We start from the raw sequence: 16,121 nt of genomic DNA, 5'->3' as shown, positions 1-16,121 counted from the left end.
GGCCAGGTGGAAATTCATTTATTGTGAAACTTCGACCTAAGTTTGACCAAGAAAAAAAGAATATGGGCGAATGCACGAATAAGGCCCAACGACTGCGGTGGGCTTACAAACAGACCCCATGGTCCAAACTCCCACCCTAATATATAAGGCAGTCAGGGCTTCCCGGTTAGTTTGTCACTGTCTTTCTCGCGCTCTCTCAAAGTTCAAGCTCCGGAACCAAAAAGGTGTGTGCTTGATCCGCATCTTCTTCTTTATCTTTCACAGCACTTTTGGTCTTTTAGTCGTAGCTCTTATATGAACTCCTTTCGTTGTTCTTGTTTACATTTATTAAAGAATTTTTTGAACTTGCCCTTTAGGGTTTCTTGAATTTGATCTATTGTCTGAGTAAGGTTACTGTTGAGATATTTATGACGATGAAAATGCAATTAGGCCAAACTCAATATGGGCATAAATGTGTTAAGTGATTTTCGGTGAAGAATTTTAAAGAATTTGTTGATAATTTTGTTGATATCATGGGTTTTAGGTCTAGCACTTTTGTTAATTTTTCTTTTTTAATTTAAAAAAAGAAAAAAGATATATCCTTTGTTTGTGTAATCAATTTCATTTCATGGGACTGTTTCGACGACATATATTCTATAATCAAAAGGATGACTTTTGTAGCACCCCTTCGGGGCTGGAATCAAGTGTGTGTTAGATGCTTATGTAGACCTGTAGATGGCATCCTCGTTACTTAAAAGTGTTGTAAGTTCACTCACAGCACAATATGTTTCTGCAGAAGGAGGTTGGAGAGGTGTTCATATCTTAACAAAATTGTTTGTATGATGTCAGATGCCATCTTATTCACTTAGGCATATGGTAGGATCATTTGGAATATTGCCTTTTGACTGATGAGCTTTCTAACTGATAATTGGGTGCCTTTTAGATCAGTTTGGTTTAGTTAGCTATTCCTTGAGCTATGCAATCAGTTGAGTGGCAATCTGCTTTTCTTAAACATTTCTTTTTCTCTGGTGTTTGTACAGGGATTGAAAAGTCTGTAAAAAATTTGTTGTCTATTGTTTTCTTCATATATGGTGTCAGCGTTACTTTTAACTGAGTTAATAATCTGATACCAACAAACTAGGATTGTTTGCTTGGATGGGGTTGTTTTAAAAGTCACTCAGTTCTGCTCAGAATGTATTCGGGGGGTTTTGTGCTGCCAAGATTGGTTGATGTATCTGTCCTCTACAGTAGCTCTGGTTTTGCGAATCTTTATGATATGTATTCGTCTTTTGGTGGCTTGTGTTTATGTGTTGTTACATATGTGTTCTTTTACTTTATTTTCTTGACTGTTTGAATTTGTTTAACATTTGATATCATTTCAGGAGGTGTAAGAAGTTAAGATTTAGGATAGAGAAGATGAGTGCAGGGGGAGAGAAAGGGACAGGAACCACAAAAACTCCTGCAGATTTCCTTAAATCAATTCGTGGGCGACCAGTTGTTGTTAAACTGAATTCTGGTGTTGACTATCGAGGTCCATGTTTCTGTAATCCTTTTTTCATGCCTATAGGTTTTTCTTTTCTTGTATTCTCACGACTTTGTTTTTGTTTCTGGTGTTGATCAAGATGCAGGGATTAGCCCTTTTGATGTCTTAATTTTCTTATACAGGTATTCTTGCTTGTCTTGATGGTTATATGAATATAGCGATGGAACAAACAGAAGAATATGTCAACGGACAGTTGAAAAATAAGTATGGTGATGCTTTTATTCGTGGAAATAATGGTAATGTTCTATGAATTATCTTGTTATATTGCTCGTGGTGTTGTTACCTTGGTTAATAGAATAATTGGAATTTCTTTTTCTGTTTTGGCATTGATGCAGTTCTGTACATTAGTACGACGAGGAGGAATTTAGCAGATGGTGCATAGCATACTATTGTGATGTTATCAACCCATGTAGAACATCTCTACTGTCATGCTTAATGCAATTGTGTTGTAATGTAAACTTACGTGGAGCTTTTTATGAGAAGGAAGTAGGACTAACTACCCTACCCAATACATTTTTTTGAAAAATATTTGGTCTTGAATGAGTGAAGAAATTATCTGAAGACTGATGATTAATTATTATTATGATGAATGCTTGTCATATTCTCACCGAAGCCTGGCTTATCTTGGGAATGCTCGATGATGATTCATAAATCGTAGTGAATTTGTTACGAGGGCCCTAGTTTTAGGGTCACTGTCAGTACTAAAAGGCTTACATAAAACAGGGAGCAGTAGAAAATGTGCTTTGCTAGACTTATGTTTGAGAGGCAAACTATGCATAAGGTTATAACGTTTTCAGTAGCCGTAGGTAGCATGGAAGGTGGTTGTTCAACAGCATAAAGCTGAACATGCCAAAAATCTCATACTCGTCATCTAGTTGAAATCCCTCCAATGGGGCTTACAAGAAGGAAACGATAAAGGAAGTGATAGTGAGAGGCCAAGTCAACAGCGTCAGTCAGAAATCATATGCTTATTACATTTACTTGACACCCCCACCCCACAAAAGAAACAGACGATTCTCGATACATTGAAATTTAATTGATAAATAAAAAAGCTACGATAAATCATTCTCAGTTGATACATTTTGCTTTGAAATGCTAGAGGTCATTAGAAACTTGCACGCCGACATGAGATTGGTCCCAGCTTTGCTGCTACCACCTTACTCACCAACAACTTCCATTTAGCTTCATCTTTCTTGGTCTGCTGCTGCATTTTTTCCTTGAAATGCCTGAAACCACAGAGAGTAATTATGCAAAAATCATTTCAATCATAGTGGCACATGGCATCCATATTACTGGCAGCAACACCAAAGTCCCACAGGATTTCTCATGCTTACCTACACAAAGGGACCTTGCATGAATCAGGCTCATCACAAATACGAGAATGCAGATCAAGAAGCTGCCACATGCGCTTGCAGTGAGCACATCCACCAGGAACCCGGGTTTTACAGCTGGAGAAATGACGAACTAAGGTCTCAAGCCCCTTGCAAGCAGGGAAATCACAAGCAACCTGGCTTCCTCTGAACACCTTGTCACGGGGACCTATGGTCCTACATCCATCCCTGCATATGTGAAGGAGGGCTTCCATTGCCTCGTACAGTTGCAAGTACACTTTTCTCTCTTCCTTTTTCTTCAACCTCTCTTCCTTCCTCTGGCACCAAAAAGTTGAATCTAAGATCCCAAATTTAAAGGAGTGAACTAAAAGAGTACTGATGACTTTACGCTTGCATAAACATTCAATTAGATACAAAAATACCACCTTGTTGAAAACCTAAAATCTTTTCTTTTTACAAAACAAAAATGTATCTCCCCATCCCACCGCCCCACAAACCATACAGAGGTAAGGTAAAATCATTGAAAAAGGAAAGAGAAACCAGCTTACAGAATCTGCTTCAACAACAGACTCTAGCAGCTCTTGTTCAAGTGCAGGATTAACTTGCTTCATCACTTTCCAGCCTTCAGTTGATGATATGGCTTTAAAGTCCTTCACAATCATACGAACACAAATTAAGGAGAGCCGTGGTGCATCACAGTTCCTCGCCAATTGAAGCACATCAACCACGTTTTCTTTTCTTAGCCATCCTTGCTCAAGAAGATATATACAAACTCTTTTTAGTGATGGAACTGAGTAGGAGTGTGACAAAACCAACAAATGGAGAACAAATTTCTTCATCTCTTCCTTTTCATAGCTGCATAAGACACACAAGAAAATATTGCAAGAAATTTAGCTAAAATAAGCAATTAATCATTGGAAGGGGATAGCTTACTGAACAACATAATTCCAACATACCAGGATGAGTAAAGAAAACGAATGAAAGTGTAGACAGCTTCATAAGGTACCCCAGGGATCTTAATGTATCTCATGCCATTTTTAACTTTTGATTGCTGCAAGAAATTACCTAGCACCGGTGATGCAATGCTCTGCACATTCAATATAAAAGGAAAACCTTTAAGCCACATCCAGAAATTTCATTGAGGAATTTTCATTGAGGAATTTCTAGTGATGCAACTATGGGATCAATTCAATTAACTCACCAGAACACTAGAATGAGCTGGAATATATGATTCATCCTCGGTGAAAATATAGACATCAGCACCATATCCATCTTTAAAAAGCTTGTCCCATGTATCCATTGTTTCCTTTGGGACAGAGCAACTCCGTGAAAGCCTTTTGAAATATTTGTTCCATGAATAGGTTTTACTAGGGACAGGAGGAGGAGGTTTTGGGATATTATGGTTATAGGACACAGAAGAGGTTGGGTCTTCCAGAACAGGTAAAATTTCGTCCGGAATCTCTCCCTCTATACGTATATTGAAAGATCCACAAAATGAATCGCTAGGTGAGGATGACCAGGGTGAGTCAAGAGTAGGTGAAGCCATTGGCTATTGTAGTTTGTCTAAAATAACTATATAAAAAACAAGTATGGATAGAAGATCTGCACACAAAGAAAAAAAGAGCTTATGAAAAATGCAAGAATAGTTTTGAATGTTGTAGAACACAAATGGAATTAGATCATAAATGCACCAATTATATTAATATGAAACAGTGCATGGAATACTTCTCGTACAATACTTGTGCAACAGGAAATAGCTGGGCATAAGATCTATTTATAGGTGTCTGTGGCCTAAATGGTATATCTCATGGTTGGATCAAAACATAAAAATCCACTTGGGAAGGAATGCCAACAACTGCTAATGAAAGAAGCAAAAGACTTCAAAGTGCCAAAGAGGAAAAGAATCATTAACAGGAAGCCTTCTTGGCTTGTAGACCAGTTCCAAAATTACTTGAGAAATGGAGGAACCTCTAGCATGCCTAACTTAGAGTTTAGAAATTTCTTTTGTCCCAATCTCAAACCAGCGATGCAGGAAAGATATGCTCCCAAAGCTAGAATTACTGCTAAAAACTTTGCCACAGTTTACAGGAAACTAGGCATCCACCAAGGGAGAGACAAATGTAAAAGCTTTTAACTTCAACCGTAAGTCTAGAGCTAATGTCATATGCTTAATTTTAACCAACTTTGGGAGCTGATTTATTTATTATTCACAGTAGACATAGAGTTAGGCATACATGTAGTCTTAATGCCCTGTTTTTGGTAATCAATAAAATTCAAGAAAATCCGGAATCATACCTTAAATATATAAAAAAAGCAAACCTTCTCACAAAAATTCGAGATTTGCGCCGATCTTCCCCACAGTCCTATCACTGGTGCTAGAAATACATTCAATGCGGAAGAAACTGAAACAAAGAAATTGACAAAATATTAAAATTCAGAATAAATCCTCACAGGAATTATGTAGTATTCTGCTCAGGCAACCATCTACTCAAATTCAAAGCAAAAGTTTGAACTAAAATCGTCAAGGATCAAAATCTGAAAATAAGAAAACTTTCCACATAAAGACTGTTTGTTAGGTGGGAAAAGAAAATATTATTCAGAGCACCTGAAATGAAGAAGAGAAATTGAAGGATATCGTACAAGTGATGAGAGCGGTGGAATTGGATGAAGGAGTAGTGTTGAGTTGAGTTGAGAGGCAGAGCAGAGAGAGAGAGAGCTGGTATAGTCTAGAATGCAGAGGAGAGAGGAGAGAGAGAGAGAGAGAGAGAGCGCGATGGACGTGTGTCTTCTCCTAAAATATATACGAGGGAGGGGAAATTTATTGCTCATTATTATTTTTCCTTCGCTTTCCTTCTTGTCTATTTTTTTGATCTGTCGCTCACGAGAAATTGGTTTCTCTGTCTCTCCCTCCGGATATTTTTATCTAAACAAAGCAAAGAAAAACAAGCATGCCAATTTTGGTATTAAGATTCCATCGTCGGAGTCAAGTTGATAATACAAGTGGTGTGGTAGTGGATACAAAACACAGAGACTGAAATGGTGATCAATCGAGACTGAAGCTCACACTATCACACACGCATGTACACAACACAAGTGGAAGTGGATCATGGCGTCAACGCAAGGCCTGCCATGTATAATATGTCTGTCGATGCCCATCAGCCCATGGCTATGCAATGCAAAGTAAACATTGTAACAGAACAGAACGTAGTTATGTAGATTTTACATATTATTATATTGGAATTCCCTGTTAATGAATTAAACCAACACTACTTCTACTTATTAAGAGTCTTATACTTACTTGGTTTGGGTTCATATTTTTTGTAATATGAATCTCACTAGTACTCATTAAGTATGGTCAAGGGCAGATCTATTACTAGGCTGGAGCCTAGGGGAAGATTTTTAAATATTAAATATAGTTAAGTTTATTCGTACTTCAATAAATATTAGCCCACTACATAAATATAATAAACTAATAATAGCCCAGTTTAAATAAAGTAAATAATAGCTTTATTTAAAATATACAAATTTATAAATAAACCCAATCCTAGACATGTATTTATAAAAAAAACCTAAACACTATTTAAACATAGAAACACACCTAAAATTAACCCCAAAGTCAACTTTTTGGGTGTGTTTATAAATAGGTTTTGAGTGTGTATAATGATGGGTTTTGGGTGTGTTTATAAAGTGTTTTGGGTGTTGGGTTTTTTTATAATTTCAACCTCCATTTTGGGTGTTTTAGTGAAACTCCCTTTAAAATAAGCCTATTTCCAAAGTATATATGAAATAATAAACATCAATTCAAACCTATATAAATTTGATTATAAGTATAACTCACGCTAAGACTCTACCAACTTGATCTATTTTAATCGTACTGATATTGGGCTACACCCACAGAGAGCAAACATTAAAAAAATTCTTCCAGCCACCCAAAACGCCATATTCGAACCTTGAGAGCCTAAAGGAAATAGCTCTCCTCCTCTAAAAAATGGTGCCAACCTATCTTCAATGAGTTCTTCAATCTTGGTAAGTTTTTCTACTTTTTTATATATATTTAATTTCCAATTTTAATTGTTGTTGTTAAGTTTTTATAATTTAGGGTTTGGGTGAATTTTTTTGGAGGTTGTTGATATATGTTTTATTTTTGCAACTTGAATTATTAATTAGCATATATGATTTTTGGTGTTTGGTATTTCTTGTTAGGATATCATGTCATGTGATGATAATAGACTGGCAAAGAGAGGAAAAACTATTTATTCATTCTTCAAAAAAAGTGGTAACGATAATAAGGATACACTTTCTGCTTCTAATGTTGATACTTCAATTTTTGAGAAAATTTCTGAACTCGGATTTCACGTAGTTAAACTAAAGAGTTTGATATTGTAACGTGACTTTGTTTGATCTATAAAATTTTATTTACATTTCTGTTTCATGAGAAAAAAAAAAGCTTATAATATATCTCCTAAAAAAAAATATATATTTAGCCTAGCCCTATAAAAAATTTTGGGTCCGCCATTGAGTATGGTACTCTTAGATCTAATTAACATGTTTATTTATAATATTAGTGATACAATATGACACGATACGATATGAAAGTGTGTGTGTGTGGTTGAGTATGGACGGATGAATGGGGTTGCTGGGCTTGGTCTAGGTGGGAGGAGTGTTTTCTCTTTTCAGAGAGCACCTAGGAAAGGAAAAGGATGGAAAAAAAAGGAGATGTGGGACCCTCTTATAATGCCCATACGATCATCCAGTGGGTTAGAAATTTTTAAAGCAAAGGGAGAGATAGAGGGAGAAAGTGTGGACGGCCAAGGAAAGAAGAGAGAGAAAGGAATAAACGAGCAGAAAAGGCCAAGGAAAGGAAAGGGACGGTGATCGTCTGTACTCTGGTCGGAAAGCTACTAGTTTGCTTGTTTGCTTGTTTGCTTGTTTGCTTGCATGGGAAAGATCAAATAGGTGATGTGGAAGATGGGCCCCACCTCAACCAACCTTTTACTCGGGTGGCCGGTGGCCCTCCTTCAATTAGATTAATTCTTTTGGGAGAGAGGGGGGAGGGGGACTTTCCATTATCCATATTTTAGTACAGATGATTTATATATATATATATATTATTATTATTTTGGTCGAAAGTACAGATGATTTATAAGCAATATTAAAAATGAAGCCCACCTCCCTAAAGACGACCCAAAAATTAATTGGGAAAAGGAAAAAGGAAAAAAGAAAAAAGAAAAAGACGACCCATAAAATAAAACCCACCTGAGCAAAGAGAAAAGCCCATACTTTGTCTGTTGTTTGTTTAGTTTAGACTGACCATCGTTTCAGCAAGAAAGCAAGACAAAAGCCCAGGCCCTGAGTGTTACAAGAAACAGCCCAGTCAATATGGGCCTCCTCAGTCCACCTTAAAGGGCCATTAAGACCATCTCCACCTTAGCAGCTTAATCCAAAGGCCCTTTAGGCCTCAAAAATCATTTCTAGCGCAGCAATCCAGTTCGGGCATATGGTGGGCTCCAGCAAGCCTGGGCAGGCTCGAAGACAAGAACAGTCCGAGTTGTTGCATAAGGGCGATGACGCCAACACTGACGTCATCAACGTAAAAAAATAAAATAAAATTCAGAAATATTTTTTTATACATACCTAGCAATTTATTATTATTATTATTAAGCTCATACATATAAGTAAAATTAATCTCATATGAATAGTAATTGCATTGGGTTGCCATGATAATGGGTGGAAAAGCAAAATAAAAAAAGGAGTTTCACTAAAACACCTAAAATGGAAGCTGAAATTATAAAAAAACCCAACACCCAAAACACTTTATAAACACACCCAAAACCCATTATTACACACACTCAAAACTCATTTATAAATACACCCAAAAAATATACAATTGTTGACTTTGTGGTTGATTTTGGGTGTGTTTCTATGTTTAAATAGTGTTTGAGTTTTTTTTATAAATACATGTCTAGGATTGAGTTTATTTATAAATTTGTAAATAAAAAAAGGGTAGGGCTGGCGTCATCACCCTCATGTGGGCTGCTGTTGTGAAATTATTGCAAGCGCACAATTCGTACAAGTAATATAGAAATAAGTAGAGTGTCGTTCCCACGAAGACTGTAATTTCCTATTAACTACCAATTATGATTAATTTAGAAGTTTATTTGAACAGTTAATTAAGAAGATTGATTGATTCAAGAAAACTAAAACAATTATGAAAAATAACAATTTAATTAACGATAGAAAATTAAGATGACGAGACACTAGAGCATCCGATTTCACCATAACCAATTCTACTTAATTCTTATAGCCAATTAACCCTAATTACTATCCCTGTTGACAGTTGGTTTCTCCTAATTCATTCGATATCCCCTCTCGGGCTCAACCAAAAGTATTCTCAATTAACAACCCATTCTCTCTCGAGCAACGGATTTAGAAAACCAAGAACCCATTAAGTTCTATGAGAACCTACAAGAAAACTGCATGAGTCATGTTAGTCCCTCTCGGGCACTCATTCAAGTCATGGTATTTGTTACAAGAAGCAAACACCAAACATCTCCTCTCGGTCTCCGCTTGGATCATCAATTAAATATTAGCTAGATATTTAAATCATTAAGAACAGTAACAAATACTCAACATGGGATAATAATAAGGAATTAATATAACTATAAAAATTGAGTATTCATGGTTAGGCTACATCGTAGCCCTAGCAAGGGAAATTAGTTCATGACAGAAGAAAATATAAACAAGAGAATTATTGTCATAAAACCAATTTGGCCGATGGACTTGATCTTCAGAATCTTCACAGGAACACCTTCAAAAGCTCCTCAAATAATGAGGCAGCAAATTCTTGGCTTCCTCTGATATTTCTCTGGTTGTATGAAAGTTGGTGGAAAAATATGGTAGAGAAAACGATGGTGGAAAAAGATGGTAGAGAAAACGATGGTGGAAAAAGATGATCCATGAAGAGATCCTAGGGTGACCTTATATAGTATAAAACAACTAAACCCTACTTCAAAAAGGTCTAGAAAAACTCTCCTAAAGCAAAACAAAATCTCAAACAATTAAGGAAACAAACTAGGAAAGAATCCTTATTTGACTTGGAAACACGTCAGCCAACTTGCACGCACGTTTTGGGGTTGTTCCACTTCCTAGAAAATTCTGGAAAAATATGAGAAACGTAGCTTTATCTCTAAGCTTTCCAAGCATATATTACACACCACTAGGAAAAATCGGAAAGATATTCAAATCTTCACTCTTCCACAGCAGTGCAGTTCTGACGGGATTTCAACTTAGGCTGTCTTGACTTGCAGGTCTGGAGCATTTGGCTTGGTAGAAAATTATGAAACTTTGATACAATGATCTTCAATGTCTTAGCTTTCTTCTACAATTGGTCTTGCACTAAAATGCATTCGAAAAGTTAATTTTCAGTTGAAATCCTTCCAAGAGCGCAGAATAGCTGAAAATAAGGAAAGTAAAGTAATAATACTCTTTTTAATTAACTTTCCCCACAAAACCTACATATAAAAGGTGTAAAAATATAGGAAATAATACACTTATCAAACTACCTCAAACCTATCTTTTGCTAGTCCTCGAGCAAAATTAGAAATTAAAACAAACACAAGACAAAAACTAACTAAACCACTTTCGCAGGTAAACTCGATAGCACTTAGCATGTGCCACAAGCCGTTAAACCTCTAGGTGTCCCTAGTAGGAGGAGTTGTGTCTCCTGAGGGTTTACCAGTCACGATACCCACAAACGTTTACTACAAAACAAAGTCGTTAAAGACACCACTTTAACTGGCTAATAAAAATCAATGCATGCCAATCACATTTGCATCACTAAAGATATGCCACTTTAAGTAAATTGCATCATAGTGTAATGTGTAATACCAAAACTCATAACATCAAAGCTTAAAGACAACCACACTCGAATACCATGGAATTATTTCGCCTTGACTCTAATCCTCACCGGATATCACTCTATAATTTTTCTCTCAGAATCCTAGGCTTACACTCAAATGTCACATATGTGTATGAAGTTATGTAATGGAAATCAAATATTAACACATATGCTTAGCTTGAAGAATGGCAATTTCTAAAAATAATGTCTCATAAAAAGAATCGAATACTAAGAACTAGAGTACATACCTCACCTCCAAGAAAGATTTCCCAAAAGATCAGTTAGGTCTTTTACTTTGGTTGTAATGAAAGGCTAGGTTTGGGTTAAGAAAGAAAGGAAAGGAATAACAAAAACTTAGGACATACCAAAGCATTATTCACGATCACATACACGGACAGCTCTTTTTGAACTTTTTGTACCACTCAGAGTCCAGGGATTGTGCATATTTTCTACTCCATTTGGAGTGATTTTGAACTTTTATTCTTTTGATTTGCAAAATATTTTCTTTTCTTTTCTTTTCTTATATTTCTTTTTTTTCTTGCAATTTTTACACAAACACCTTGGTACACGCTAATTCTTTGGTGTAGAGCCCAACCTTCTTATTTTCATCACTTTGGCACATCCTAAGCTATAAGGTATGGCTTAGAAACGGGTTATATAGGTTAAAAGATAGTAGGAGTGATGAAGGAAGGGCTAAGTGTTTGGTTACAAAGGGGTTAATGACGCACACAAAGGGGTAGGATGAAAAGTCTTTTAGAGGGTGAAAACATGCATAGCCTAACATCATCTCTTATGGTCCATCCAAATTGGAAGCGACATACCTACAAAAATAAGAAAATTCTTTAGTATCCAATACAAACCTAATGAGAGCAATCTAATTAAGAATAAAATCGAAGAGTGTTTAAGAGTAGAAACAATGAAACCCCTCTCAAAGAAAATGGCTTTTGGCTCAATTATCTCACAAAGGTAGTCTCCACTAATATTCCATAGTCATTCGAGCATAGCAACCTTGTCCACCAAAACATTACGAGTATGGTATTGTGAAGTGCAAAGATTATAATGCAATCACCCTTCATGGCAACACGTTAGTAAAGCATTCATGATCAAAACATGGCATATACATCTCTATTAGCAAGGAAAAGTGACAACTTTAACTAGAATTTATGTTTCACAAAAACTGCTTCTTTTCAATTTTGACCTCAGATCAGTTTTCAACAATTATCTCTTAAAGTACTGCATGGATTTTGACAAGCCTTATATGCTCAGAAAATAGACAAAGAAACGCATAACTTTTCTTTAGACCAAATACCAGAAAATAGACTAGAACTGCATGAAAACTGACGTTAAATACAGAACACAGTACAGAATCGCAGAAATATTCCAGTTCCAGACCCCTGTTCAGAAAAACAGCTATAACTTCCAAACGAAAAGTCAGAAAATTACGAGCCTTATATGGCTGGATTCAGCACGAAAAACTGAAGAAGGCAACGCGGGCCAAATCTTTAATTCTATCACAGATTAAAACAGTATTATCGAAACATAAACACCAATGCTTTGCATGACTCGAAAAAGACTAAAAAAAAAAATAAAAAAATAAAATGAATGTTTACCCACCTCAAACCTAAATGAAACATTGTCCTCAATGTTTAAATAGAAAATAAGAGCAAGGACAAAGAATAGTAAAATAAATGAACGAGGGAAACACACAAATAAAAATTAAAAAGATAAGGAACGAAGGTACCTAGTTGGGTTGCCTTCCAACAAGCGCTTAGTTTAGAGTCAATAGCCCGACTTTTGGATGCGTTTACTTGGGATCATCGAGTAGGAAGGTGCTCTCCTCCTCAAGAAATGCGGCTGTCACATAAGGTTTGAGTCGATGGCCATTAACTTTGAAAGTTGTACCGTCACGATCGTTCTTGATTTCAATTGTCCCATAAGGATACACTGTTAACACCGTGAATGGCCCAGACCAACGAGAGCGAAGTTTCCCAGGAAAAAGTTTCAACCGTGAGTTGTAGAGGAGAACGCTTTGACCCACATAAAATTCCTTCTTCAAGATGTGCTTGTCATGCCACTTCTTTGTACGGTCCTTGTAAATTTTCGCATTCTCATACGATTCATTTCGAAGTTCCTCTAGCTCATTCAATTGTAACTTCCTCTTCTCCCCTGCTGAACTCATGTCAAAATTGAGTGTTTTAATAGCCCAAAACGCTTTATGCTCCAATTCCACCGGAAGGTGGCATGCTTTCCCAAAAACAAGTCTATATGGTGACATCCCAATTGGCGCTTTGAACGCCGTTCTATAAGCCCATAGTGCATCATCCAATTTTAATGACCAATCTTTCCTAGAGGCACTCACCGTCTTTTCCAAGATTTTCTTCAATTCCCTATTCGAAACTTCAACTTGCCCACTAGTTTGCGGATGGTAGGGAGTAGACACTTTATGGGTGATGCCATATTTTGCAAGAAGGGAATTAAATTGACGATTGCAAAAATGCGTACCTCCATCACTAATAATTGCACGAGGGACCCCGAATCTTGTAAAAATATTCTTTCGTAGAAATCTGACCACAACCTTGGCGTCATTCGTGGGTAGGGCAGTTGCTTCGACCCATTTGGATACATAATCCACTGCAACCAAAATATACAAATTCCCATATGATGCCGGAAACGGACCCATGAAGTCAATACCCCAAGCATCAAACAATTCCACCTCCAAAATATTATTCAAGGGCATTTGGTTTCGACTAGAGATATTTCCTGTACGTTGGCAAGGATCACACCTTGCAACAAAGTCTTGAGCATCTTTAAACAAAGTAGGCCAGAAAAATCCAGATTGTAGAACCTTGGCCGTAGTCTTGGAAGCACCATAATGGCCTCCACATGCCAAAGTATGACAATGCAATAATATGTCAGCCATCTCTGTCTCAGGTACACATCTTCGTATAATTTGGTCAGGACCGTGCTTCCACAAATATGGGTCATCCCAATAATAATGTTTAATCAATGAAAGGAATTTCTTTTTCTGATAAAAAGACATATGAGGGGGAAGAATACCACAAGCTAGGTAATTTACAAAATCTGCATACCAGGGAGTGATGAATTCTTTCTCAGAGTTGATGGAAAATAATTGCTCATCCGGGAATGTCTCTAGGATAGGCCCAACATCTTCTATAACTTCATCCTCACGGACTAGCCGAGAGAGGTGGTCGGCCACCACATTCTCAGACCCTTTTTTATCTCGAATTTCAATATCAAACTCTTGAAGTAATAAAACCCATCGAATTAGTCTTGGTTTTGCTTCCTTCTTGGCGAGCAAAAATTTTAAAGCTGCATGGTCCGTATACACAATTACCTTCGCACCCAATAGGTAAGAACGAAATTTATCCAATGCAAATACCACTGCTAACAATTCCTTTTCCGTAGTGGCATAGTTCAGTTGAGCATCATTCAATGTACGACTTGCATAGTGAATTACATGTAGTAATTTATTCTTCCTTTGACCCAAGACAGCTCCAATAGCATAATCACTAGCATCACACATAATCTCGAATGGTAATTCCCAATCAGGTGCCATAATGACTGGTGCAGTGGTGAGCTTTTTCTTCAATAAATTAAATGCCTCCAAACAGTCTGAATCGAAGTTGAATTCAGAATCCTTCAATAACAACTTGCAAAGAGGCTTTGTAATTTTTGAGAAATCCTTAATAAATCGACGATAAAACCCAGCATGTCCCAAGAAGCTTCGAATTCCTTTCACTGTAGAAGGGGGTGGTAGCTTTTCTATGGTCTCAATTTTTGCACGGTCAACCTCAATACCTCTTGCTGAAATTTTATGCCCCAACACAATTCCTTCTTGTACCATAAAATGGCATTTTTCCCAATTGAGAACTAAATTGGTTTCTTCACATCTTGCCAACACCAATGCCAAATTATCCAAACAAGAATCAAAAGATGAACCGAAAACAGAGAAGTCATCCATAAATACCTCAATAAATCGCTCCACCATGTCAGAGAAAATGCTTATCATGCAACGCTGAAAAGTGGCAGGAGCGTTACATAACCCAAAAGGCATACGACGATAGGCAAAAGTGCCAAATGGACATGTGAAGGTCATTTTTTCTTGGTCTTCAGGCGCGATAGGGATTTGATTATATCCTGAGTATCCTTCTAGGAAACAGTAATAGGCATGCCCAGCAAGTCTTTCTAGCATCTGATCAATAAAAGGCAGTGGGAAGTGATCTTTTCTGGTCGAAGAATTCAATTTCCTGTAATCTATGCAGACCCTCCATCCTGTAACAGTTCTTGTTGGGACTAACTCATTATTTTCATTTTTTACAACAGTCATCCCTCCTTTCTTTGGCACAACCTGTGTAGGACTTACCCAACTACTATCAGATATAGGGTAAATAATACCTGCATCAAGCAATTTTAATACCTCTGCACGAACCACTTCTTTCATGTTGGGGTTCAATCGGCGTTGATGCTCCACAGATGGCTTATGCTCCTCTTCCATTAGTATTCGGTGCATACACATAGAAAGGCTAATACCCTTGATGTCAGCGATTGTCCACCCAATTGCAGTTTTATGTTTTCTCAAAACCCGTAATACTTTTTCTTCTTCAGTTTCACTCAAATTTGCAGCAATAATAACTGGTAAAGTTTCAGAAGTTCCCAAATAAGCATACCTCAAATGTGTTGGCAATGGCTTCAGAGTGAGTGTAGGTGCAGCAATTACAGAAGGTGCAGCCTTAGGAGGTGCTGCTCCTAGTGGTTCGAACTGATTCCTTTGCCTTGGATGGTATGGTTGTGATGCATCCAAATATAAGGCATATTCAGCAACCATGGGGTTGTCATCTTGGGAGGTAGCAGCATGGACCAATGTAGATTCCAATGGATGGCTCGGATTCTCCTTTTTAAATGTGTCTGAAGCAATTTCATCTATTAATTCTATGTGAAAACAATCCTCCGCTTCTCTTGGAAATTTAATTGCTTCAAAAACTTTGAATGTCGCTTGTTCATTCCCAACTCTCAAAGTTAGTAAGCCTTCTTCTACGTCAATCAGAGTGCGTGAAGTAATCAGGAATGGGCGGCCCAAAATTAGCTGCGTGTCAGAATCTTCTTCCATATCCAAAACCAGAAAATCCGCCGGAAATATGAGTGTATCAACCTTTACTAGAACATCTTCTATAATTCCATCTGGGTATGTGATTGACCTGTCCGCCATCTGCAAAGAAACAGTAGTGGGTTTAATTTCACCAATGCCAATCTTTTTAGCAACAGATAAAGGTAGTAAGTTAATGCTAGAACCCAAATCACATAAAGCTCTTTCAAAGAAATTATTTCCAATAGTGCATGGAATTTTAAAACT

The 16,121-nt window shown here is 37.0% G+C and overlaps 2 protein-coding genes across 5 annotated transcripts; one reads left to right on the top strand and one right to left on the bottom strand.

Annotated features, from left to right (window-relative positions):
* Nucleotides 1-85: 85 nt before the first annotated feature.
* On the top strand, nt 86-2,083 carry LSM6A (Small nuclear ribonucleoprotein family protein). The gene is made up of 4 exons (XM_008244826.2): nt 86-224; nt 1,362-1,510; nt 1,645-1,758; nt 1,858-2,083. Exons 2-4 carry the CDS (start codon nt 1,396-1,398, stop codon nt 1,902-1,904), a joined length of 276 nt encoding a protein of 91 aa, XP_008243048.1. The 5' UTR covers nt 86-224; nt 1,362-1,395; the 3' UTR covers nt 1,905-2,083.
* A 261-nt stretch (nt 2,084-2,344) lies between these two features.
* On the bottom strand, nt 2,345-5,646 carry BT3 (BTB and TAZ domain protein 3). 4 transcript variants are annotated; one of them, XM_008244827.3, is made up of 7 exons: nt 5,459-5,646; nt 5,149-5,255; nt 4,055-4,455; nt 3,810-3,940; nt 3,402-3,708; nt 2,857-3,170; nt 2,345-2,748 (listed from the first exon to the last, which is right to left on the bottom strand). In XM_008244827.3, exons 3-7 carry the CDS (start codon nt 4,397-4,399, stop codon nt 2,628-2,630), a joined length of 1,218 nt encoding a protein of 405 aa, XP_008243049.2. In that variant the 5' UTR covers nt 4,400-4,455; nt 5,149-5,255; nt 5,459-5,646; the 3' UTR covers nt 2,345-2,627. The 4 variants fall into 4 exon arrangements, with proteins under 4 accessions (XP_008243049.2, XP_008243050.2, XP_088899319.1 ...); XM_008244828.2 differs by having other exon boundaries at nt 5,494-5,637; XM_089043193.1 differs by having other exon boundaries at nt 5,173-5,255; nt 5,494-5,637.
* Between the last annotated feature and the right edge of the window lie 10,475 nt (nt 5,647-16,121).

The sequence above is a fragment of the Prunus mume genome, linkage group LG8 (genome assembly GCF_029339155.1).
Source record: "Prunus mume cultivar Tortuosa linkage group LG8, ASM2933915v1, whole genome shotgun sequence".
Classification (NCBI taxonomy): domain Eukaryota; kingdom Viridiplantae; phylum Streptophyta; class Magnoliopsida; order Rosales; family Rosaceae; genus Prunus; species Prunus mume.
The sequence above is the reverse complement of the archived record's forward strand: the minus strand, read 5'-3'. Positions and strand labels throughout refer to the sequence as shown.

Bases quoted from the DNA above. Each gene is read 5' to 3' on its own strand.
- LSM6A (XM_008244826.2), top strand. From the start codon at position 1,396: ATGAGTGCAGGGGGAGAGAAAGGGACAGGAACCACAAAAACTCCTGCA. The intron at 1,511-1,644 runs GTCCATGTTTCT...TTTCTTATACAG, and splicing joins TTCTGGTGTTGACTATCGAG to GTATTCTTGCTTGTCTTGAT. The intron at 1,759-1,857 runs GTAATGTTCTAT...GCATTGATGCAG, and splicing joins TTTTATTCGTGGAAATAATG to TTCTGTACATTAGTACGACG.
- BT3 (XM_008244827.3), bottom strand. From the start codon at position 4,399: ATGGCTTCACCTACTCTTGACTCACCCTGGTCATCCTCACCTAGCGAT. The intron at 3,171-3,401 runs GTAAGCTGGTTT...TTTTGGTGCCAG, and splicing joins CTGTTGTTGAAGCAGATTCT to AGGAAGGAAGAGAGGTTGAA. The intron at 2,749-2,856 runs GTAAGCATGAGA...CTGTGGTTTCAG, and splicing joins TGCAAGGTCCCTTTGTGTAG to GCATTTCAAGGAAAAAATGC.